Below are 26,842 nucleotides of genomic sequence, written 5' to 3'. Positions count from 1 at the left end.
GATATTATGGTGTCCAGGTTAGTCAAAAGATCCATTGTTGTTGTATAAGGCATAATTAGAAATCTATAGCCGCATTCAATATAAATATAATGACCACTGATTAGCCAAAATAGGGCATTCAAATACTTAATTCCAGTTCTGCTCTGAATCTTACACATCACACTTTTTAGTGCAGTGGTTCTCAGCCTGTGGGTCTCTAGATGTTTTGGCCTTCAACTCCCAGAAATCCTAGCAGCTGGTAAACTGGCTGGGATTTCTGGGAGTTGTAGGCCAAAACACCTGGGGACCCACAGGTTGAGAATAACTATTTTAGTGGATAATAAATATATATATAGATACATATACCTTGTGTATATAGATCATTGGCTTAGCCACTTGATCAGTGTCAAGAAGTGTTTCTGAAATTAAAGAAACCTCAAAGGCTCAGAGAGCCTTTGGAGCACATCTTTCAGCATGTAGCTACTGGTGTGGGGAGTAGACAAGTAACAATCTGCAGATTCATTATTTCAGGGGAAATGAACTATGTTTATTTCAGTTGATTCAAAAGACAGATACTTGCAGCACAATTAAGGAGATGCATTTATGAATGGGAAAAGCACAATGATAACTATGTAGTACTGGCTTAAGTAACAGACTGTAATCTGAACCTATGTTGCTACAACAATAAGCATGCCCTGAATGTACTACTAGGCTTTCACATTCTGAACTATTGTTATACTAATTGCCATATGTTTAATTGAAGAAATTCAGGCAAAAGGGTAGAACATTTCAGTGGTAAAGATCAGTGTCCCCGTCACCATATAAATTTAAAGTGCTATATTTCCATTACATGGTGCCATCTTCTGGAATTCTGGGATTTGTAGAGAGGGCTAGCCCTTTGGCTAAAACACAAAACTCAAGATACCATAACATGTACCCATGACATAATGGAATCATATCACTACTAGTATAGTATGAAAAGACTCCAGATCTAATTTGGGACTTTATCACACAAGGCTGGTAAACTTCAATACAGCTGGGTAATAGTGTGTTTGGCTTGTACTTATCAGACTACATCATGTCTCTCTTATTGCAGCTTTGCATTTCAATAGTTAGTGGAGTACCTCTTTTCATTGACTCCTAGTATTGCTGCTATTCCAAGACTGTGTCTGGTGTGCTCTTTCTGCTCAGTCACAATATTCCCCCAGGCATGTGGTGTGAGTGCTTCTCCTTCTCAATTTTTTTCTTTTATATTTCTTTTATATTATATATTTTTTATTTCATGATTTGGTCATAATTGCACAATTGCAGCAAAAGTAAACTTTGAAAATTGAGAATGTACTGGATAAGACAGATACAGGCAGGAAACGACTGTTAGCAAAGCAGTGAAGAAGCGTGATTGCAGGACTCTGACTCAAAGACATAGTGTAGAACAATTGCAGAGAAGTATAGGTAAAGGTAAAGATTTCCCCTGACGTTAAGTGCAGTCATGTCTGGGGGTTGGTGCTCATCTCCATTTCTAAGCCAAAGAGCTGGCGTTGTCCGTAGACACCTCCAAGGTCATGTGGAGCACATGACTGCATGGAGCGCCGTTACCTTCCCGCCGGAGCGGTACCTATTGATCTACTCAAATTGGCATGTTTTCGAACTGCTAGGTTGGCAGGAGCTGGAGCTAACAGCAGCTGCTCACGCCGCTCCCAGGGTTTGAACCTGGGGCCTTTCGGTCTCCAGCTCAGTGCTTTAACGCACTTCTTTCCACGTGGGTATGTTTCTATCTGCTTCAGCAATGCAATTGCTGCAAGACAACAGGCTAGAATGATAAAGTCTCACCAGTATTTGCATGGAGTGATAAAATCTTGCCAATATTTGCATAAGATTATTACTGACTTGCACTTTTTCCTCCTAAATGTATATACCGCATAAACATGGGCTCGGCAACTGGAGAAATTGTGCCACTTTTGCTATGGTTTGAAATGGAGTTGGGGAAAGGAAAAAATATATTTATCCATATGTCCAAGGCCTATAAAACACTTCCCTTCAGCTAACTTTGCACCTGCCAGGTGTTTTTCCTCCTCCAATCCTTTATTTTAGTGTCCAGAGAGAACTGTACAGGAGCAAAGTTAAAGGGCCATTTATTTCTGTGAGTGAAGTAAAGGAGAAAACCTTGGCCATTGAATAAATACTATATAGAGCTTGCAGCTTCTACAGTTGCTTCATCCAAAGTGTTGAATGTGCTTGAGGGTACAATGACCTAATGAACAGGGTCAAACTGTGCAATGTGAGGCTTTGGTGTATTTCAAAATCTCTGCAGCAAAATGACTTTCCTGCCAGAAGCTGATCATAGTTTTGAACCTGCTGTCAGCAACTCTCAGTGAAATTTATTTCAGTTCCTTCAAAGCTAAATCATCCCACATTTAACATTAGCATCAATTGCAAATTCTATGAACCCTACAATGCTCTTGTTTCAGATGGTTTTAGAGTATCATCTAAAAAATGAAGCTCTTCTGAGACTGATGAGGTTTAATCATTAGCAGCACTCTCTGGCACTTCAGGCAGCAATAGGAGGAACTGCCTGTGATTTCTACTGACTGAACTCCATATTTGCAAGATCTGGGAAACATGAAAATAATGTAATGGTGACTCTATGATGACATGGTGGGGTAAAAATGAACAGCCTGGAGCATGAGTATATAATAGGGCTGTGCAAAAAATTGTATCAGCATCATATGTCTGATCTATTTTGTAAGATTCGTACATATGACACGATATAAAGAAACACAGGCGGCGCCCATACCAAAACTTAAGAATTGAAACTCGCACACAGGAATTTTTTTGTAAGTTGAGCAAGTGTTGTTATTCTCTCCATGACACAGTTTTAATTTCCAGAGTAAGTACACTGTACCAGGAGGCAAAGCCAAACTTGGTATGCAGGGCTGTAGCCATGGGGTTCAACCCCCCTCCCCCCAAAAAAATTCAGGTTTAAAATAAACCTGGTTTACTCATGAATTTTAACTGAATAACCAAATACCCATGAGTGTCCATTGAAGTTTAACTGTATTGAGTGTCCACTGAAGTTTATCAATGGGGCCTGATTTCTAAATGATTTTGCGTTATGGGACTACTCTTCATGATTCGCTTTTTTAAAAAGCCCCCCCCCCCCCATTTTTTCTGACTATGCCTTTCAGCCTATCAAGAATGGGGGGAGGAGGTGGAGCCCCTTTAAATTACGGAGCACCACGAGGCTCCCTCTGTTGTGAGCTGGGAGAGGAGAGCAAGTGAGCAAGCAAAACAGCAGGTTAGGCTAAGGCTAGGTATACAGTAGGTTAGGCTAAATTGAAAGAGGCTAGGAGGACTGAGTGACTGACAGCTATTAGGAAGAATCAAGACTGCTGAGAGTCCTTTATATTAATTTTATTTTGCTTCTATAATTCAATTTATTATTGATTCTGCTAAAGAGTGACTGCTGGGAGCAGAAGTCTTTGGTTTTTATTTTTCCAAAACCATGACGTGGACAGGAAACTCTTCTCAGTTATTGCATCTGATACTATCTGTGCTGGAGTGACTAGGACAATAGTCCCAAAGCTTTACTTTTCCAAAACCATTATGTGTTTGGAAAACCTGGTTCAATTAAAGTACAGCAGTTTAAAGAAAAAAATGTCTTCTAAGTTATTGCTTCTGATACTATCTGCTGGAGTGACTGGGACAACAGCTCCACCCCACCTCACTCCACTCCAGCCAGCCATAACAGCTAAGATACATTATAGACAAATTCAAGGGGATAGCTGTTATGGCTTTTTAAAAAGAAAATTGACAAAAAAATTAAAATTCCCCAAAAATCAGTAGATGTGCGAATCTTTCTGAAACTTGGGGATATGATACCCTTGTTATACTGTGTCATTGCAGAGAAATTCAAGAAGATAGCTCTTATAGCTTTTTTAATGTTTGTAAAAACTTTTTAAATCAGTGGATGAATGAAATGTTCTGCAATTTGGGAAGGGAGTAACAGTGATAAATGTTTTCTACAATTGTAGCAAGTTTCATTTCTATAGCTCTAAAATGAGGGAGAAAGGAGCCACAGAAGCTTCCCTACTTGCTCAATTACATAATGAAAAAGTAATGAAAATTTGGTTACATCATAAGAGTTACGATACGAACCCCTTACAATATTTTAGAAACACTTTATAAATGATCCCCCCCCATTTAGTAATGAGTATTGAAACGTTTTTTGTTGATCGCATGCTCCTAGTATCTAATGACATTAGTTTATTCATTCCTTTATATTTTTATGTTCTGCTGTTTCGCAGAAGTAATAACAACATTGCAAAAATTTGTTCTACAATTTAGGCATGCCAAACAATATTTATTTCACTGGGGAACACAAAGAGGTTAAATATGAGCTAATTTATGAATGTGGCATGAAAAAGAACCTCAAGGAAGACATAAGGAGAAGGGGGAAAGACAACTATTAGAACACAAAATCTTAAGAAAGAAATAGAGGTGCCTCATGATTCTTCAAGAAGAATAGACAGATATGATGCCAGTTTTTGTTTCCTGAAAAAGATGACTTTCTTCAATTTTTAATGCTGTCTCCCAGATAATACAAATATATTTTAAATTTTAAATGTAAGGAAATGAATGAACACTACTGTCTATGTAGTTTATTAGTTGATTGCATTCAAATGCATGTTAGGCATCTTCTCATGGAAGCCATCCAGAATAGTTTACTTGGCCTGAAAGAAGAATTACCACAGAAGTGGTTTGAGTCCACAGTTGGCTTCCACATTTGCAAGTTTCACTTTTGTGGATTTGATTAATATGTTTTCTCTAGGAATCTCTAGATCCCCTGGCAGATATTGACCACAGAGTTGCACTGGAGGACCTAGAGATTCGTAGAGAGAATACCTCTCTAGGCAATTTTAGGCCCTCCAGTGAAAGTTTGTTATAGAAGTATGCTGATGACATAGAGATTCCTAGAAAGATGTTTTCTCAGAGAAAAAATGGGGGTTTTATCTGTGGTTTCTCAATGTTGTGGGGGTCCTGTTCTCCTACCCCAGTGAATGTGGAGAACTAATTGTACCGTGATATAAGGTGCTATGATGGTTTTGCCTCAGGAACCCCTGTTGACAGGTTTACATACAGGTGCTATTATAAATTTCAAGTGAACAGAGAATAACTTTTTCTTAACAATATTAATGAAAACAAACATATGTAAGATAAGTACAACTGCAGCATAGGGTGGCCCCATCCATTCAGCATTGCTTCATAACATTTAGATGAGAATATGAAGCTGAATACGTGGGACATTATTGAGGTCAGAAGTTAACTTGTGAAGTTTCAGTTACCATAGATGATTGCTGAGGGAAAGAGATTTCCCTAGATTCTTGAGGCATGCCCTGATGGATAGAAACAACCTCTCATTTTACTTTTAAATTATGAAAAGTTTAGTTTTACATTTTTTGAAATAATGCAGATAAGGCTTTTGTGGTTCAATTATTCTGTCTTATGACAGAGATGTCATCCACAGCCAGAGAACTGCCTCAAAAATACTGTACCTAGAGCCCCCCTTGAACCACAATTTGAGATCTGGAGACAGAAAGTAAAGTTTTGTTAGAGTTACATTGTCGAACAATCCATCCGTATATGTGCAGCAGGAAACAATACCATAAATCATGTAGTGTTGTGCTGGCTCCTTGTGGCTGATGCAAGTTCCACTTTTATGTGGGCAAAACAAATCTGATACTCTTTGCGCACAACCCTAACAGATATGCTCCCTTGAGCTCAGAGATGGCATACTTTATCCTGATTCTCATTTGTATTAAAAGTGCTTGAAGGTGAACCAAACTGAGACAAAGATGAACCATAATGGATCTGGGACAAATCCTTGGTGTAGAGTAGGCCTGTGCAACCTGCAGCCTACCCTATCCTACAACTCCCAGAAGCTCTAGCCAGCTTGTCCAATGGCCAAGAATTCTGGGAGTTGGTGGCCAAAACAGCTGGAGGGCTGCAGGTTTTGCAGGCCTGGTGTAGAGTCATCCTGGGGGCCCTTCCACACAGACATATAACCCAGAAGATCAAGGCAGAGAATTCCACAATATCTGTTTTGAACTGGGTTATTTGAGTCCCACTGCCATATATTTCAGTTCAAAGAAAATAATGTGGGATTTTATTGAGCTATGTGGAACGGGGCTGGGTGGCTTTAGTTTAGCTTGACTTCCCTTGCTCCTGTTGAATTCTCAGCCATTGGTTTCAAGGCTGAAAATATCGTTATTAGAGTACGCTCAGAAGGATGAGCACATCATGTTATTTGCGGTTAATTAAAAAAATAAGAACAACATAGAGATTCTGAAAACAGTGTTAAAAATATGTTAATAGCATTGTTCCAATAGTTTATCTGTTACCTTTCTTCTAACCCTGTACTGTACTTGATTAAGAATAAGAAAACAGCTATGAGTAGGAAGTTTAGACACTGAGTTCTCATGAAATGTTTATTTTTATGTCAATAAGCAAATACTTATCTTCTCTTTTGAAACAACATAGTTTTACAGTCAGAGGTATAATGGTTACTGGAAAACCATACCACTGAGAGAATCCATGTAAATATAGAACCTTTAAACTGATTGAAATGAGGGGGGTCTCTTTCACTGCCTGTAAATTGGGCTTGGGTTCTGATATATAATTTTCCTTTAGAAATACGAAAAGTGGTAAATGGTGGACTGAAAGACATTTCTAGAAGAAAGTGCATAAAAAATTAGTAGGATACTGGATTAAAGAGAAGATAAGTATTTCTACTCTGAGAGCTTTCAGTGTTCATTTCTGGAATAATATAGCCTCCGGGATGAAAATAACTACATGCCAGTTCCCTTGGTGACACTGAGATTGTAAATAAGATATTTTCCCCCATTCAAAGCACAAGTTTTAATAAGGCTATTTGAAATTGGTTTATAGTGCAGTTTGCCAACCACAGGAGTTTAGATATATATATAATTGTATACGCAGAGTGGATGAATGGAAAGCCTTATTGACTTTAGATGAAAAATGTGTTTAATATCAAGCATGGTTTAAAGATGTGCAGAAAAAAGTAAATCTATGCACTAATAAGGACCACCTTGTGTCTCCTTGTGTTTCAGCCCTCAGTGGAGGCTATAATATTAAGATAGCAGGGGAAATGCTCAAAAGTCATCTTAGATTAATTTCTGCACAGAATTTCTGCACAGCATGTAGGGAAATCATGTAAACTAAAAAAAAAGGGGGTTTCATGGATTGCTATTCATCCATTACATCCTGAGCAATTTTCCATTTAACAAATGCCCATGTAGCTATCTAAAGCGCAAAGCATACTCTAAGTGTCTTATCAGCAGGTGACAGTGGCTCTTTTATGGGAAGCAAAATGGGAAGAGAAAAAGAGAAGGGGGAAAGAGAGAGAGTCCACAGTGGAGAAAAGCATGTGGGGGCCCATTGGTACTGCAGAAATATAGATCCACTTTGACTAACATAGCAACAACCTAGGGAATTCTGGAGTTTGCAGTCTGATAGCCACTGGAGTTGCCTGGCTGAAACTTCTAAATACCTCTCCCTAAACTACAAACGCTGGGGTTTTACACGATGTTGTCATGGCAGTTAAAATGTAATAACCGTGCAGTACAAATGGGCCTCAGGTTTCTGGGCCTGTGTTTGGGTACTCTCCTAGATTCAAGACGGTAGGTTTTAGTGGGAAACTGTCTAGTGCACAGCCAGGGCAACAATACACAAGGGCCAGAATGAAGCCACTGCCTCAGGTGACATATATGAGGCTACGATTGTAACAGCCCTCCCTGCCCTGCTATTCTTTCTAGCCCCATTAATCTGTCTCTTCCCTTGTAACAAGGTGAGTTCATGTTGCCTGCAGTCCTCAGATGTGGTGGAGTAAAATTCAGTTCGGCAGTGGAACTCTCTGCCCCAGAGTGTGGTGGAGGCTCCTTCTTTGGAGGCTTTTAAGCAAAGGCTGGATTGCTATCTGTCGGGAGTGCTTTGAATGAGATTTTCCTGCTTCTTGCAGGGGGTTGAACTGGATGGCCCATGAGATCTCTTCCAACTCTATGATTCTATGATTCTATTCTATGATTCTACCAAACCAGCTTGTTTCTAGGGAGAACTATTATGCCCTGTGTGCCAGGCAGTGTAATGTTTTGTACCCCTTAACACAGGTATGGGCAAACCCAGGCCCAGGGGACCGGATGCAGCTCCTTGGGCTCTTTTCTCAGGCCTCTTTCACGCCATCCTATCCATCCTTTCTTTTCTCTTTCCTTCCTCCTTCCCTCCCTCCCTTCTTTCCTCCCCTTCCTCTTTCTCCCTCCCTCTTTCCTTCCCTTTCACCCTTTCATCCTTCCCTCTCTCTCTTTTGTCTTTTGTTCCTTCTCTCTTTACTCCCTCCCTTCCCTGCATCCCTCCCTCCCTCCATTGCCCTTCACCCACCCTTCCTTCCTTCCTTCTCTTTTTTCCTTCCTCCTTTCCTCCTGGGAATGTTTAGCTTGGAGAAGAGAAGGCAGAGAGGGAAAATGGGAACCATGTTTCAAGATTTAAAGGGTGTCCCATTGAGGCGGGGGGTTGACTTTCTGCTGCTCTAGAGACCAGGGCACAAGAGAGCAATGGGTTCAAATGGCAGTGAAAGAGATTAGATTGAAAGGATTAGAAAGAACTTCCTGAGAGTAAGAACTGTTGAAGAGTGGCATAGGCTGCCTCAGAGTGTGGCGGAGTCTCCTTCTCTGGTGGCTTTTCTGCAAAGACTTATATTAGGAGTGCTTTGATTGTGGCTTCTTGCATGGCAGGGGGTTGGACTGGATGGCCCTTGGGGGTCTTTTCCAGCTCTAGGATTCTATATCAGGAGTAGGCAATATGGGGTCTAATGGTACACTTTTTCTCTCCCGTCCATCATCTCATCCTGACCAAGACCAACTCCTTTGGGATCCAAACGTTTCCCATCTTTCCTTTACTTTCTGCCTCCGAAAGAGAAGAGGAAGGGGAGGAAAGGGTAGGGAGGGGACTTGGGGAGAACCCCCTTTCTCCTGGTGTGCCCACCATGCGGCCCCTAAGTTAGAAAGTTTGCCCATGCCTGCCTTAAAACCACTTAAAATTCTTTGATTTAGAGAGTCAATGCAGATAACAGCTTGGGAACTTTTTGAAAAGGAATCCAGCAGTCTATAGGACAGCAGTGCAGCACGATACAACTGGCTTGTAAGATTCTTCTAAAGTCTTCAACCTGGCTGCTCCTTCTTGCAGTATTTGAAGTGGCACATCATGTGATAAGGGATCCCAAAGGAAGGGAGCCAAGATACTATCTGACAAAGTCAGTGCTTGGCACCTCATCCAAAGCCCAATGGGAGTAACCCTGTGTAGGCACACATCCAGAGGAATAAAAGGGCCAGACTCTAGCACATTGCCAATAGCTGATAGTCATGCCTCATTTGGGCAATGGGAGGGCAATGCAGTATCTATATTTTGATTTCTCCTTATATTTGTGTTGCTATATATTTGTGCAAACTTAGCCCAGGCATTTATCACAGAGTCAGGGAAACTTTTAAAAAATCTTTTAAAGTATCAAGCTATAATCCTATGTCTTGTTCTGCTTCAGGGCTTCAGCTCTTTTTCTTTGATGGAAGATAAACATTTCCCGAGAGCCAGGCTGCAATCCTGTTTGGTGACTTAAATTCTAGTCTTCAATGGCATTTAAATAACTTGGGGAGCTGCAGCTCTAGATTTCTATATTGGCAGGACATTTTTGCCATCTCATTAATTCTGCCCCATTTACCTAGTACAGTAGATGGGTAAACTGTGGCACTTCCAGCTGTTTTGGATTTTCAATTCCTAGAGCCTCAGGCTGGCTGGCCAATGATAAGAAAATATGGGAGATGTAGTCCAAAATATTGGAAGATATGTCATTTTACCACTCTGCCTTAGCATACTGGGGATGTTTTATTTTCTGAGACATGAGCCTTTGGCCATACTGCCAAAGCTGAAGGAGCATTTTTGGGTTTATTGGCATGCAGAATTTGACCGCATTCTGGGATTGTAGGTGAACCAGAAGTTCCTTTAATCCGACTCTTTACATTGTGACCACATCTACAGTCTTTCCCAACAGGAAACATTTATGCAATAGTAAAATGTAGTATAATTCAACGGCTTAGAGAAAGTAGCAACAAAATCAAATAAATCAAACTGAAGGTGGTTGACTGGTACCCAGTATCCACAGTGTAATTGATCTTGCCTACAAATGCAAATAGATGCAAATAGAGGAAGTTGCTTAGCAACTGGAGGTGGGCGGAGCCAAAGTGACAGTTGGAGCTATGCAGCCTCAGAATTCTTTTTCAGTTGGGAGTTGGAGTTTGAAGTGTGAAGATAGAGATAAGTTTGGGAACTGTGTTATTAGAGAGATACCTCTCCGAGGAAGATAGTTAAAGCCTTCAGGGAAGAAGGGCTGAGAACTATATTGAGACTCTATAGTTTAGAGTGCCGGTGTTAAAATCCAAGGAGAAATGAATTTAAAAATTTAAATTGTCCTGTTTGTATTTTCTGTGTGAAAGAACATATTTCCAGTTTTAAACCATCCTTTGTAAGAGAAAAGCCTAACTTGTTATTGAAACCGCTACGCATCTTTATTGTTATTGAAACCACTACGCATCTTTACTGTTCCAAATACACATAAACAACAACTTCTTGTTTTACCTCAGACAAAGTATCTCGTGTGACTCTCTAAGTATCCTAACACAGAGGAGGCTCCTGAAATATAATATTGGTAGCAGTGTTAACAGTGGTAACAGGTTCGAATCTTCCATATATTAGTGTCAGTGAGCGGTGATTTGGCTAACACATCGAGATCTCCATATTTTTGGTGGCAGCTGAAACCAATCCTCTCCACACAGCAACCCAAAATAGTTCAAAATAGGCAAGGGTATCATTGCCAAAATAGATAGTGCCTTTGCCTCAGGTATGCTTTGGCACTGCCTTTCCACCCATTTACATGATAGGGGCTTTGAGATAGCAGATTTCACAAGTGTCAGCACCATTTACTTCACATTGCATTTCAATGTCAAGTTGATAGCTGAATGGTTTGGCTGGCTTCAGAAATTCAATGCCTAAAATATTGCACTGGAAGAAGACATGCACAAGACACAGTGAACATGTAGGGAACTCTTTAAAACCAATCAAGACATTTAAGTATAAACCGAACATGCTACAGAGAAGTTTGCTCACTGTACCGTCCTGATATTTACTAGCTACTCTCAATCCAAAGCAGTAGTCACAGACATCTGTTGGGGCCAAAACAACAGAATCTTGCTGAATTGTAAACATTGGAAAAAAAACCCTAAATGTATTGTTCTCTAAGGTGCCACAAGGCTCCTTATTGTTTTTATTAGCACTAAAGCTGTCAGCCACCGTGATAACTTAGAGGGCTGACATGGTTAATAGTAGTGACCCAATTCAATGTTCAGTCTTATGACGGATGTCCAAATCAAATTTAATCCAGTAAGATGTACACATACCTACACACACAAGTTGTATTGAAGCCCTCCAGTAATTAAAATTCAAGGTTATTGAAACCATAAATTCTGACTCTCGCAGTTATAATACAAGAGTGTGAAGCAAACAAAATGATACAAATGCTTCTGTCTAAACTAGGAAGATGCAACGACTTCAGTGGGAATTTCACCCAGAAAATCTCCCCCCCCCCCCCCACTAAAGCATATTCTGGTATAACCCATCATGAATTCACTTAGTCTCATAAAACAGGGTTCAGGCTTTATTGGGTATCAGAGAAACAGTGGACACTTTAAAAGAATCCTGTCTGAAATCCCTTAAAGCTACTAGTCAAAGCAGAGTATATCAGGCTAAATTGGCCTTTAGTAGTCAAAATTATGTCATCCACATACAATAAAAGGTCTTAACATACTCAAGGCAATCCCAGGGTTTGTAAAAATCCACAACATCTCAAGGGGGTGAAAAATAGAGGAGCCTAATATAATAGAGGAGGGTAATACAGCCAAGTGTAGTGGATATATGTAATGCTGAGTCAGGCTGGATCTACACTTCCCTATATCCCAGTATCTGATCCCATAATTATATATCCCATATTATCTGTTTTGAACTGGATTATATGAGTCTGCCACATAATCTGGGATGAGCAGATAATCTGGGATCAGATACTGGAATATGGGGCAGGGTAGATCCAGCCTCAAGGCCCTTCCAGACAGACCCAAATCACGAAAGGAACTGGGATTAATAATCTTGATTCCTTTCAAAATTTAGGTTGCACAGAGGGCTGAAATCACAGGTTTGTCCAGGGGGAGGGGGTGGCTAGATGCCCTCCCAGGTCAATCAGAGGTTGGCCTGGGAGGGTATCTAGCCAGTCCCCAGCCCCCCCCCCCCATTTCCCCTCTTAACTTACCAGAGGGGCCTAATTAGATCCTCAGGCCCCTCAGAGTAAGTTTTTGACAAGCCCCTCTGGTAAGTTTAACAGGGAAATGGGAGTCTGGGAAGGAAGGGGGTGCCATCCCACTCCTTGGGTTATAAGAGCCCAAAGGACCAGGGTGGCAATGGGGATTGGCCCTCAAGATCTCAGAAGGCAGTCCCGAGAGTCAATCCCATAGGCTCAATACCTCAAAAGACCTGGACGTTGCAGTAAGGTCCAGATCTTTTGAGGTGTTTTTTAAATCTAGAGTATATTGAGGAATTGCTGGAAACCCATCACAGATTTTTGGCCTGTTTGGAAGGGCCCTCAGGCCTGGTAGGGTTGCTAGAGTGAAACTGGAGAGAGTTTCAGTACCTTTCATGGTGGCGTAGAAGTGGAAATTTCAGCACATGTTGTATTTTACTGAGGACCATTTCAGATAGGCCCTATATCCCAGGATCTGATCCCAGGTTTTCTGTTTATCCCAGATTATCTGGCAGTGCAGACTCATATAATCCAGTATAAAGCAGAAAACCTGGGATTAGATACTGGGATATGGGGCCTGTCTGGAAGGGCCCCTAGTTGCTTGGTAAAGAACATCTGATGAAATCCAGAACAATTAAAGGTATGGGGCCCAATTTTCAAGTATGCAATCAAAGTTCTATTGAAAATGATGGAAAATCAGGAATAAAGGAGAATTGAATGGAATGCTCCAGAAGAGGGCATTTGGCACAGCAGTGGTATGACCTCCATATACTTAATGTTCATGCCATCCCTTCAGTGAAAAGTAATTTCGTGTTCTCCCATAGACATATTTCTCTAGCAATTCTGCTGCAATTTTTAACATCGTAGTACTGCAGTGTCTTTACACTTCATATTATTTATACAGATTGAGCATCCCTTATCCAGAATACCAAAATGTTCCAAAATCCAAACTTGTCCTCATATGTGTTTGAGATTATGGTGCCTTTCCTTTCTGATGGTTCAATATGCACAAACTTTGTTTCATGTACATTATTTAAAATATTATGCATAAAATTACTTTCAAGCTATATAAGATGTATATGTAACATAACTGAATTTCATGTGTATACTAGGGGCACATTTTAAGATATATCATTATGTATGTATATACAAATACAGGTATTCCAAAATACAGGTATTTTCAAAAGGGAAAAAAATCCAAAAAGCTTCTGGTCCCAAGCATTTCAGATAAGGGATACTCAACTTGTACTATGTTAGGTGAAGTTTATGACAACTCACTTAAGAGCCTATCAATTCATGGCCCCCATCTATGAAATGCCTCCTCTGCTGCCAGTGTTGTTTTCTCTTAAGCACCAACTGGACAGTTTTGATAATTTAATATTTTTTTAATGTTTGTCAATGTTTTTATAATACAAATGCTAGTAAGCTTAATACAAAGGCTTTAGAAATACTTGAAGAATTGCTGTGGTATTTTCACATTTGGGCTTATTTTTAACGCTGGGTGGGCTTTAAAATTGATATTTTAATTACATAAATTGCCCCAGAATTAATTTCAGTGAGGAGTGCAATGTAAATACTTGGAGGCTAGTTCTAAAAGTTCATCCTCATAAGTTAGAAGAGCAGTAAAAATCACTGCTCATTATTCAAACTATTGATTTCACATTGCAGTTAATTTTTTGAAGACCCTTAATTAGAGAGTACATATGAGGGTAATATGTCCCCTGAGTTTGCTCATAATGCTTTATATGTGAGAAAGTGATACATGTATCACCTCTTTATAGTAGTTATCTTCCTATACCATATTTAATGTGTACTAATTACCTCAGAAATCTGTACTGCTGGAAAGTAAGTTAAATTCTCATATTACTAATTTACCAGTGCTCACTTGTCAGTAGAACAGAGGTGAGGAGAATTGATCTAAATAATACTTTATGAAACTCACATTCGTTGTTCACAAGGACTCAGGATCAGTTTTTGTAGATGCAAAATAACCACTGGAGCCTACAGGCTGAAAGTTCTCTAGACTCATTTCACCAACTGAGTATATGAGTACATGATGTACTGTCCAACGGAAATTTGTATAACTAAAAGTTTCATAATCTTATCAAAATAAATATTTCATTCAATTTTGCATTTCTGCTTCTTCTTGTTTTTTGTTTCTCCAGCCTGAAGAACTCACTAATGCGCTGGAAATCAGCAATATTGTCTTCACCAGTCTCTTTGCCTTGGAAATGCTTCTCAAGCTTCTTGTATATGGCCCTTTTGGCTACATCAAAAATCCATACAACATCTTTGATGGCATCATTGTAGTGATCAGGTAAGCGGCATAGAGATTCCTTATATCTATACAATTTCTCCCAAATGATTCCAGGCAATTGCAACTGAAGGAACATAGTTAGGAGAAGATGTTTATGAGCAGGTGTTTGCTTTCTCTTACCCATTTGCTACCAAATCATCATAAGAGGTGTAAAGTACATCAAGGCTTGGGATCAAATCCAGACTTCAGGGGCGCTCCTAGACAATCACAGCCTTTTCCACATGATGCCACTTTTTATGGTTTTCCATCTTTTTATCATAATTGATATTATCCATGGACTTCCATGGCTCTGTACAAGAGCACTATTTTATGACCTTGTTCAAGAAGAGTCCAAGGATTCTGGTCTCTTGAATAAAGGATGTGTGCCATGAAAATCATCCAGCACTACTGTCTTCTTTCATTGTATCGTTCATGCATGAAAAAGTGGATGTGGCTGCCAAGCCTGTTGCCCTTTACTTCCTCAACCCAATTTTATTGACCTTAACATGTAGGGTGGTCATTTATACATCCCTTTTTTAAAAAGAGAGAATTTATGTTGCCAAAACAGAGTGAAAGAGGGCACATGCATTTAATTTAATTTAATTTAATTTTTGTATAAAGGAAAAATTAGAAATAATTACTATGGTTGAAGTGGAAGTATTGTGCTATCTACAACGGTGGATGTGACTGTGATCAGGTTTCTTACATGTCTGTTCAGTCCAGTATTTACGTTATGAGTGCTTTCAGGCTATTTCAGAGGTCCTTGGGCTCTTTCACATTATACAGTTAGAAAACTGAGATTCCTGAGTATCCCTGTTTTGCATCTATATTAATCAAGAAGTCAGATTACTAAAATGGACTGTAACCATTCTCCAATTTTGCTGTACATGTTGTATATAGAAGCGAAGTAACATTATTCTTTCCATTCTTAGTGTCTGGGAAATAGTTGGACAGCAGGGTGGGGGCCTGTCTGTTCTCCGGACCTTCCGCCTTATGAGAGTCCTGAAGCTGGTCCGTTTTATGCCCGCTCTCCAGCGCCAGCTAGTGGTCCTCATGAAAACAATGGACAATGTGGCCACCTTTTGCATGTTATTGATGCTTTTCATCTTTATCTTTAGGTGAGTTCTTAATAAAAGATCTTTCTTCCATAGTACTAATAGACGTAATGGTATTAATGATGTGTGTAGCTAATGCAAACCATTGCTTCTGTGCTTAAGGAACTTTGCTGAAATGATAAAAGTTTGTCTTAATATTGCAACACTGTCTTGTTATAATTCCAACACTATCTTGTTATAATTCTTTAGTATGTCTCTTCTCTCATTTTCCTTTTGTATTCAGTATCCTTGGGATGCATCTCTTTGGCTGTAAGTTTGCTTCTGAGAGGGATGGAGACACTCTACCAGACAGGAAAAACTTTGATTCTTTGCTCTGGGCCATCGTTACTGTTTTCCAGGTAATGTATTTCCATATCGGACAACTGCTTAAGAAATATGAACTTACCTGAAGTATAGGATTATTCAAAATGCAACACAGAATATTAAGAGAACAATTAAGGCCTTTCGAAATAGGGAATGCAGTTCTAGTTACACTAGTCAAGATGTCCATTTATTATTTTTAAAAGATGGTCAAACTGTCTTAAATAAAATAGATCCTACATTCTTAGGAAGTTGGTAAACTGAGATATGGTTATACAGTAGTCTCACTTATCCAAACTAAACGGGCCGCCAGAACCTTGGATAAGCGAATATCTTGGATAATAAGGAGGGATTAAGGAAAAGCCTATTAAACATCAAATTAGGTTATGATTTTACAAATTAAGCACCAAAACATCATGCTATACAACAAATTTGACAGAAAAAGTAGTTCAATACGCAGTAATGTTATGTTGTAATTACTGTATTTATGAATTTAGCACCAAAATATCATGATATATTGAAAACATTGACTACAAAAATGCCTTGGATAATCCAGAACCTTGCATAAGCGAGTCTTGGATAAGCGAGAGTCTACTGTATATTTGAATGATTGGTTAGCTTCTGTATTGCTGGGAGAAAAAAAATGAATGCAATAAAAATGGAGATATTTTAGATGGAAAAACTAGATAACTCTACTTTAGACTTGGGTTTGTCTTTGATCTTTCAAAAAGGATATTTTTTTTTGCAGAGAATGCTGCGGTTACTTGGTGATCCTTCAGGAGAAAGCAAAATACAGTGGGGGAAAGGAATTAAAAACAAAACTTCCAGACTATGTCTTTGATTATTTCACTGGTCTGAGCTTGGCTTTGTTACTCTTAGTAATACATGAGAAATATGTCCTGGTTATTTGTGACCCTTAGTCAAGAACAAATAACCATGGCGTATTGCTCATTTAAGCCCTCAGAAATTCTGGTAGTGAGGAATAGACCCCAAGGACTGGTGTAATCAGGATCTAATTTGAGTAAATGTTATGGCTGTTCAGACATCCCTGGAAAAGAGAAACAGGGAAAGGGCAATGCATGCCCAGTTCCAGCTATAAATCTCCCCAGGCTAGGTTCAGTGCCTGTAGGAGCTGGATCACTCATGTAGAGTACAATCTCTGAGGGCTCAGTTTTGGGGGAGAATGTGCTGTGTGGCATGGTCTCTGATACTGATACTTATCATTTGATCTTTTTTTTGTTTTTATTCTAGATACTTACTCAAGAAGACTGGAATAAAGTACTATATAATGGCATGGCTTCTACCTCTTCCTGGGCTGCCCTCTACTTCATTGCCCTCATGACATTTGGAAATTATGTTCTTTTTAACTTGTTGGTTGCCATTTTGGTGGAAGGTTTTCAGACAGAGGTAAAGCCTTGAATAACTTACTTGTTTTATATTTGTTTACAATATTAAGAATTGTGAGCCTGTAATCCATATGATGATTGATTACAACTGCTTTAAAGGGGGAGATGGGAGTATGCCATTTTCCTTTCTATAGCAAAGGTTTCAGAACAAATCAAGCTTGGAAGTTATTTTTAAAGGGCATCAATTGCACCTAAATAGCCTAATATAATATTCAAATAAATGTGCACATGGATTAGATAACAATTAAGAACAAAATACTGACACAATATATATCCATCCCATAGCACACTCTTCAAGAACAATATGCAAAACATTTTGAAATTTAAAATTTTCCATGCAATTTTTTTAAAAAAAAGATTGTTTTGACCTCAAAGAACCAGAAAGAATTGAATAGAATGCACACAATTGCGACAATAAGAACAGCAAAATCCTAGGACTAGGTTTTTGGTGTCCTGTGCATTTTACATAAAATTTATCAATTGCTAATAAAAGACCTGTCAACAGAGTTTTCCAAAAATGGCATCCATCTCAATGTATCTGTTCTAGTTAGAAGAAAAAATAAAAATCTGCTTAGTGCAAAAATCCAGATTATGCAGTAAAAGGAACTGGATCACCCCAAGAGGCATGGAGAGCAACAAACATACCCCTTTGTATGTTTGGATAGCAATCATGATGATGAAAATCTATGCCATAAAACAAAAGCACCCTCTTTGGAGACTTGTTTTCCTGCTCCAGCTCCAGATTCTCAGGAAGAAAGTGAATCAAGTGGTTTAAGCCATGACAGCAGAACTTGAGTGGTTTGTTCTACAGGGATCAACACAGAAGTCCTTGTTTAAAGTGCATTCTTCTGTTCCAGCCATAATTGCTTACAGAAGGAAAATGAATCAAATGTCTGAAGTCATTTGTTATAACTCAGATATATAAAATTAACAAAGGCCCAATCTATACTGACCATTTAGTGCAGTTTCAAACCAGTATTGGAGAAAGTAATTTCAATGTGCAGATAATTACCTAGGAAATACTGGAACCAGTTTGAGGCCCAGATGGTGAGTACAAAAACTAGAAAGCACTGATGCATATTAGGGTTTCATTTGTGCACTTTTGTGAGTTTGTTGTCTGACCACCGCAGTCTGAAACTAGTTCTGCGCTACATTAATGGTCAGTCTAGATCGGGCCTAAGAGTTACAGCAACACAGCAAAAGAGTGATTAGGGCTGCTTCTACTTAGACTTTTAATCCAGGTGTAGAAGATATCCAGTTCACTGCAGCGTGCCTACAAAGACACCCCACAAACCATCTGGATGTAGGGAGGGAATCCGCAAAGACCCACTGATTGTGGATCAAGCCAATCCAAAGATCTTTTCCCCCAACCTCCTTCAGCAAGATGTGCTGTAAAGAAGCAGCATATCTAATGAAGATCAGCTTTAGAGCAAAGCAAAAAAGGGAAATTGAGCATTCCCATGGGAACACTGAGGTTTCCTCTCTGTGGGGGATGTGTTTGTTTATCTCCAGCTGAGCTATGTATCCTGTTTCTTTCTTCAAATGATTCAGCATTAGCCCTCTCCTCACAAGCACTCTGCATTTGACTTTCGGCTTCCTGCTCTGCAATGGTATATACATAGATGGGCTTCAGTGGATTTTGTGGCTTGATCTGGAATTTCTAGTGAGTTTTTTTAATACGCTGTCTGGATGCGTGTCGCAGCTGTCATTGGTGGTGTACATTCTGTAGACATCCCGACCTCAAGCAAGCTTCAAGTTGGATTTAGTAACTCTGTAGAAGGGGTCATTATCTCTTATTAAATTCTAATCAAAATGTTAAGAGTTGAAAATGTTCAACTCTTTGCTTAGTCTTTGTGGACTGGTACACCAAAAGTGGATCTTTTGTGAACAAGAACCCATATCAGCAGCCATCTCCAGAGAGCTGGAAAGCAAATCTGTAAAGTGAACTTGCCCTTCATGTTACACCAGCAAGCAAATTTACAATATATACAAGAGTTTTGAAAAGTAGCTGTTAGGCAGTTCTGCCTTCAGCTCAGGCTAGCAGAGAGAAAAAAATAGTCTTAAAGCAATAAATGTCAAAGTGATGAAGGTCTAAATGTGTCATTGTTCTGTGTGAGGCCCTGGGCAGTGTACATATGATAGCTAACATTATACAGCAGTATCTGGTAATAACACTTCTAAATTAAAGTTATATTGATAATATAGGTTTGACAGGAGAATAACAACCTTTCAGGTCTGTCACCTTTCTTGCCATCATATCCATCCACACTGTAAAACTCATTTTAAAAACCTCTTGGGCTTTTCATTTATTTTCTGAGCACAGTTTAAGAAGAAGATTTACTGAGGCCTTTCAGGGGAAGGCAGCCTGAGGTCTCTGCTTGTTTAGTCTGATCTTCTTCAGATTGTCGTGTTTGTTCATGTTGTTTCTGCTTGATATCATGCCCATGTCACCATGTAATAGTCTTTTTGTCTTAGATAATGGAGGAAGGGGTTATTGAACGAGAGAATGGAGATAGGCTCCCTCTCATCATTTGATAAGAGCCAGGAGGTAATTTTGCTTCTAATGCCTGAAGTGTGAGGAATCACCCCTTCTTGAAAATAAAACTTCAGGCATTAGAAGCAAAATTACCTCCTGGCTCTTATCAAATGATGAGAGGGAGCCTGTCTCCAAGGTTTGAGTGGGCTAATTCTAATGAGCCTACCAGCTTCACCTAAATATCTCTCGCTGCCAGTTATGAATGTGCTGTTAATAGCTTGGAGTGAATATAGTACCTAAATATACAATGCCTAAAGATGATTCATAGAGCATAAATAGTTTCTCTATATGTCTGTTGTCAGAGTATCCCTTAATATGAACTAGCAGTATTCCATGAATGCCTACAGACCTATGCAGATACTAAAATCAAGTTAGGAAGTGGATTAAACTGAACTGATTCTGCTGCACTGGGATGGTGACCACAATATCTGCTGATTGAGAATTGTAACCAAACCCAGGAACATTTTCTTAACCAAACCGCTGAGATGCACTGTTGCACATCTCCAAGTCCATTCAGGATCAATGCTGGATCATGGCAAGGGAAATGAGAACAAAGGCAAAAAGCAATGATAAATGGGAATTATGTGGTCTCCCTCCTGCGGGAATAAATATTTTCGTTCCAACCAGCTGTATTTTGAAGTGCTCCAGTAGCAATGCCCTGAAAAGCACTATGCATTTTCCCATCCCAGTTTCAAGACCTGCAGGGGATACACCCTGATCAGCTGCAGTACTTTTTTTTTTTTTTTTTTTGCTTATTCCAGATGCCTGGTGAATTTTTTAATACACCGTTTCAGGCTTGATGTGATTTATAGCACACATTGGGAGTGTACATTTTGTGGACATCCTGTTCTCGAATTGGCTTTGAACTGCATTATAGTGTCTGTGTAGAACTGTCCTATGACAAATCCCTCGTCATGCCTTCATATGTGATTTTGGGCACCTTACCTCCTTGTGTACAGACTTCTTGCTCTGAGCGCAGAAGAGCCACAGTTCTACCCTCCCAACCATCTATGGGCACCCAAGAAAAAAGTAACAGCCATACCCTCGGGCATGACTCTCTGGCAGATGAGTGGCTGAGAGGATTGAATTATACATATACACAAACACCCAGTTCCTGGTAAACATATGCATAGAGGCTCACACTCTTACAGTCTTTCATATTGAATCCCTACAATAAATTTGGGATCTGTCCTGCTTTTTTACATCAATTCCTATTAAAACATACATTTCGAATCCCTTGGGGATTGTTCCTTCCTTGCAGTATGCAGTACAGCCAAATAATCCTCTTTCCAAAAATGAGTATGGTTTAATTTTGCTTGTTTGATGCATCTTTCATAACTCAAGGGCAGTTTTGTTCCATAAGCATTATCACTCTGCTACTTCTCCTTTGAAGTCCCCTGTCAGTACAGCTGAAGTTTTTTTAAAAAAAATCTTTGTGATCCTCAAGTACCTTTCCACAATTTCGGAAACCCCTTGTTAATTTTAGTGTCTGATTATGCAGGACTTTTGGTTGCTAAGCAGCAGGCACACATACAAAGATATGTGGCTGGTTTAAAACACACACACACACACAGAGAGAGAGAGAGAGAGAGAGAGAGAGTCATACCGGATGCCTCATTCAAAATGCAGACATCCCACATTTCCTGCTGCAAAGAAGTCCAATTTGGTTTTTAGTGCACATTCTGAGAATTATCTGCACTCCACTTCTAGCAGTTATGAAGTATGAACGAAGAGGGGTGTGAGGAAGGTTCTCTTTCATAGAGCAAGTAATGCAAAATTACTGACTGAGAAAGCTATCAGGTCCCTACCCTGGGGGATTTATCTGAGAAACAAACATTGGCTCCTGGTGAGCAAGCTTTCTGTCAGCGATAAAGCTGCTCTCCTGCGGGACTTCAGGATAATGTTATCTATCAAGCATATTCTTCCATTGGTAATCCTTTCATGTTTCCTACAGTTTCTGTGCTTGTTTCTGAGAGTCCTTTGGGGCTGGCTCATTCGTTGTCTCTCTTTTGTGTTGGCTTATTCTTCTCACTTCTTTATCTTCCACCAGAAAGCAACCTATAAGTGAAGGTGGTGAGTGAAAGTGATTAAGTCTTATTGGATCTGTTTGTAAATAGTTAGAAAAATCAAATTGGTTGTTAGGTTGTGGCTAAATAAGATAAGGCTGTAGGGTTCTAAGAAAACAAAAGGAGGAATTCCACCTTCACTCATCTTCTGGTGGCATTTTTGGAATGTTTTGGACCATGTCATGTGCTTTAAGCAAACTCATTGAAATGATTACCCTTAGGGAATTCCATGGTGTACATCTTAACTTTCCGCTAGTGTATATATTGCTTCAAAGCTAGTCTGGTAATACTTTAAATTCCCAACACAACTGAAGTGAAGCAATCAATTTTGTATATTGTGCTGAGTTAGGAACAAATATTTTGTCCATTCATGCAGCCCCTTCACTCTATCCTTTCTGTAAGTTCATAAACAAATCAGGAAGTCTTCAATTAATTGTAGTTTCCCCTTTGGGCTAAGCCCAATAACTGGACTGGAACGCTTTAAATGCTGCTTTAACATCCTGTTCTGAAGCTGCTGGCCATTGTTGCTTGGGAAACCTCTAAATTGGTTAATTGAAAAGTTTCCAGTTTTATTTGCTAGTTTATATGAAAAGAAGCTGAAAAGCCTCGTGCATATAGGCAAAGTGTTTATTCATATCTCAGCTTATTAAGCAGTGACATGACTCTTCTGCTTAGACTTGAATTTTGACCCGACTCTTTTCAAATAGTCCTAATTTATTGATTTCATTACTTTAGAACTAAAACCTAGGATCTCATCCATCACCAAACACAGCAGGCAAAAGAAATAAAAGTGTAACATTCTAAAAATAATATGAAAACTTTCCCCATGCTCGTGTATCTCAATTTAAAAAGGATTGTATTTCAAATGCTTTGTGCTCTCATTTCATGGATAGAAACTTGAAATACAACCAGAGAAATCAAATTATTTCCATCAGAAATGAGGAACAAAAGTAGATTCTCTAGTTACAAAAACATTATGGAATCATAGAATAATAGAGTTGGAAGAGACAGCATGAGCCATCTAGTCCAACCTCCTGCTATGCAGGAAAAGCACAATCAAAACACCCCCAACAGATGACCACCCAGCATTTGTTGAAAACCTTTCAAGGAAGGAGTTCCCACCACACTCCAAGGCAGAGAGTTCCACTGTTGAATAGCTCTTACAGTCAAGAAGTTCTTCCTAATGTTCAGGTGAAATCTCCTCTCCTGTAATTTGAACCCATTTTTGTTTGTGTGTTTTCTTTTGTTTTAAATTATCATCTTATATTATGCCTGGAAAAGAAAGTCTATAGGATATTTTATTTTGAAAAATGGTTGTCAAGAGAATTAACAGCATAAATGATGGTAGAATTATTAAGGATTCTTTTTTAAAAAATGCAAGTCTTGCTAACATTACATATTATAATAGGCCTAGATTTGAGATAATTTATCACCTTTTAAAAAGTGATATTGCTGATGGGATGCATACAGATTTTCCTATCACACACAAAACAGCCTTTCAGCAATGGAAGAATCCATAGTATTTCAAAAAACACGATTAGAATTCTGTCTGCAAATAATCCATTTCTGCAACACTTTGCAGATGGATTCAGACGGAATACTGATGGGATACATCATGTGATGGGACCAGTTCGAAACCATTCTCAAACAGTCTCAGAAACAAAGTATTTCCTAATGTGATAAGGTCCATATTTCAACACTTTGGACAACTTCATTATAGTCAGGAACAAAACCTTGATGAGATTACATACACTCCACTATCACTGGTGCCATTGGATGCTACTGCTCGTAAAGATTTTCATAGACTCATGAAGATGGAAGAGACCCAAGGGGGCACTCAGTCCAACCCTATTCTGCCATGCAGGAACATACAATTAAAGCACTCCCAACAGATGGCCATGCATCTTCTTCTTTAAAACCTCTAGAGAAGGAAACTCCATCATACTCCAAAGCACAGCCGAACAGCTCTTGCCATCAGGAAGTTCTTCCTACTGTTTTGATGGAATCTCTTTTTCCTATAGTTTGAAACCACTGTTCTTAGTCCCTGGAGCAGCAGAAAATAAGGTTGCCCTCTCCTCCATATGAAAATCCTTTCAAATAATTAAACATGGCTATCATACGCCCTCTTAAACTTGAAACAAAGCTTACCCACTTCTCTACATTGTTCCTCATTGTGCTTGTATCTCTCTCTGGTCAGTAAAGCCATGGCAAAGATGGATATAAATAATTGACTGAAACAGTTTGATAATCTTTCAAGCATCAAGTAGGTATTCAGCTTGAAAAGAAACAGGTAAATGTGACAGGAATTTGTTCAACTTGTGAAATGTAAAACTCCCCTAACACTGGGATTATAACACTGTATATTCCCCCTCCCCGTTTTAACTTGTTTTATTTGGTTAATACTCAAATTCTGATTCTGTATGTATTTATTAATCTGATGTCTATGCATTGCTGTTTAAGACTAAATAGATACAGATATTGTTGTGCAGTATAGAAAAATAATATAACCAAGATCTAAAGAATGACTCAGGCATGGCCACAGCTAGGCTATGCATAGGAGGAATCTTTGCTTTCTTTTCCTTCTGACAGCAGAAACTCAATCCTGCCATATTACAAACTACTCTTTGATGTCCTTTCAATTTTAGAAAATATTTTCTCTGAGACCTGTTTGATGTTCTGTCTGAGAAACATTTTGTTTTACATGAGAAATATGAAGTGTACATAATAATTTCTTTGCAAACAATTTATTAACAAATTGACAACAAATAATTAAACAAATCTTTCTTCAGAGCTCTTAATTGAAAGGTAAGGATGATTCTATCTTAAGGAGGCATTAAACCATCCTGTATTTGTGTAGAGCAGATACAGAAACATAGGTGACTTAAGTGTAGTGCAACCTGTTCCACTGCTTCTCATGATACGAAATTGACCCCAATGGGTGCCTTCCCCCTCTTCCACCTTCCCCTTTTTGTTTTCATCTTTTTATAGAAATACCTTTTTTGCCTTTTGATCCACTCTTTCAATTTTGATGTTGAAATTAATAAAACCTGAAAACCCACCTTCCTTCCTCCCTCCCTTCCTCCCCTCCCTGCCCTCTTCCCAACCTTCCTTCCTCATTTTTACTTCAGGAAATCACCAAACGGGAAGCAGCGAGTAGGCAGTTAAGCTGTATTCAGCTGCCTGTCGACTCGTCGGTGGTACGTAAGATCTTGTAGCATGAACACTCCCAAACCTTGTCAAATAGTTATCTCTCTCTTCTTCCCTTTCTCTCTGTACAGTATTGCTTTCTCTCTTTCTCTTTGTGTCTCTCTTTGTAGTGAACAATCACACCATTGCCACTGTTCTTATCATGGTAGCTGAATTTGTTGTTGTCATCAAGTTAGCCTTGATTTTAAGTCTCTTTCTTCTTTGAGAGAATTCAAAGTCTCTCTAATAACCAAATAACCAAGAGCATTTTCTAGCAATACTTGGTGCTAAGTTTCTTCTTTATAAGTGTCCTTGAGTTACCTATTAAAAGGAGAGATCATTTAATGTGAAATAGAAAGATGGTTAGGACATGACAGTAAAGCTGCAAGCTTTAGCTGCTGCTCTCAAAATCATATAGGATGAAACAACCATTGTGCCCAAGATCCCTTCAGGGCCCTAGGATTTGGTAGAGTTGGGATCACTGGAGCCTGCTTGTATTTACCATGTTAATGCATTTCCCTGAGCATTGACATTGTGGACATATGATTTCATTTTCCCGTCATGGGGAGAAACAATTATTATATTTTTTTTCCAATGTCAGAGGATAAACCTGCTGATGTCTAGATACTGTTACTACCAACTATCCAATTACCCATTGGTGACTTAAAAGAAAACAACTTACATTGTTTTTGAGATGTGTTAATTGAACCATGTAGAAACCAAACTCCCTTGCAGACAAACAAAGAAAGAGAGAGAGAATGGGAAAGTTCATCAAAGACAGAAGGGACCTAAAATCAAGCGTGTATTGTGGATCCTCATGTGTGAGAGCACTCTGTCTTGGAAAAACCAATCCAAGAGCTGAGGCAGCTGCAGTAAATGTTGATGTCTTTTAAAAATATTTCTACAGGTTCATTCAAAAGATGTGAACATGCAACTACATTCCCTGAATAAAATTGTTTAGCATCAAATATGTAACAAAGGTCATAACAAAGGTATACATTGTTCCCTCACTTGCTGCAGGGGTTACGTTCCAGGACCACTCACGAAAAGTGAAAATCCACGAAGTAAGGACACTATATTTGTGTTGTTCACAAGTAGTGTCTCTGTCCCCTCCTTGCCTCTCAAGTACGCGCATGCAAACTCCCGCCGCTGCCGCTGCCTTATGAGCCGAAAACAAAGATGCTTCAGTCTCCTTTTCTCTCCTTTCCTTAGGCTTCTCCTTAGGAAGGAAGTAGAAAGAGGGATTTATAATATTATTTTATGATTTATTCTATTATTTTAGTATTTATTAAAAAGAACGCAAAACAGAGAATCCGTGAAAAACAAACCGCAAAGTAGTGAGGGAACACTGTATGTCTTTGCATATATTTATAGTGTTGGTTGACCAAAATAGTAACAATATTGTGAAGGCTTTTTGAATGTAAAACAATTTAATATATTAAATACTGACCTCATACACATATTTCTTCCTCTCTCATATCTATGAAATCAAAATTGCTTCTTTTCCACATCTTATGCCTATCATATGTTTACTCTTTCACCCACTTTCTCC

General features: G+C 39.0%; 1 protein-coding gene across 11 annotated transcripts in view; it reads left to right on the top strand.

Moving 5' to 3' along the window:
- cacna1g (calcium voltage-gated channel subunit alpha1 G) overlaps positions 1 to 26,842 on the top strand; it is a 403,744-nt gene that overhangs the window by 263,633 nt on the left and 113,269 nt on the right. For 7 of the 11 annotated variants that reach the window (XM_062970566.1, XM_062970558.1, XM_062970565.1 and 4 more), the window contains exons 10-14: positions 14,551 to 14,702; positions 15,614 to 15,799; positions 16,020 to 16,134; positions 17,348 to 17,503; positions 25,233 to 25,301. In XM_062970566.1, coding sequence (XP_062826636.1) covers positions 14,551 to 14,702; positions 15,614 to 15,799; positions 16,020 to 16,134; positions 17,348 to 17,503; positions 25,233 to 25,301 — 678 coding nt within the window. The remainder of the gene's footprint in view (positions 1 to 14,550; positions 14,703 to 15,613; positions 15,800 to 16,019; positions 16,135 to 17,347; positions 17,504 to 25,232; positions 25,302 to 26,842) is intronic. The other 4 variants (XM_062970561.1, XM_062970564.1, XM_062970559.1 and 1 more) reach the window with 1 other exon arrangement.

This window comes from Anolis carolinensis, chromosome 2 (assembly GCF_035594765.1).
Source record: "Anolis carolinensis isolate JA03-04 chromosome 2, rAnoCar3.1.pri, whole genome shotgun sequence".
Taxonomy (NCBI): domain Eukaryota; kingdom Metazoa; phylum Chordata; class Lepidosauria; order Squamata; family Dactyloidae; genus Anolis; species Anolis carolinensis.
The sequence above is the reverse complement of the archived record's forward strand: the minus strand, read 5'-3'. Positions and strand labels throughout refer to the sequence as shown.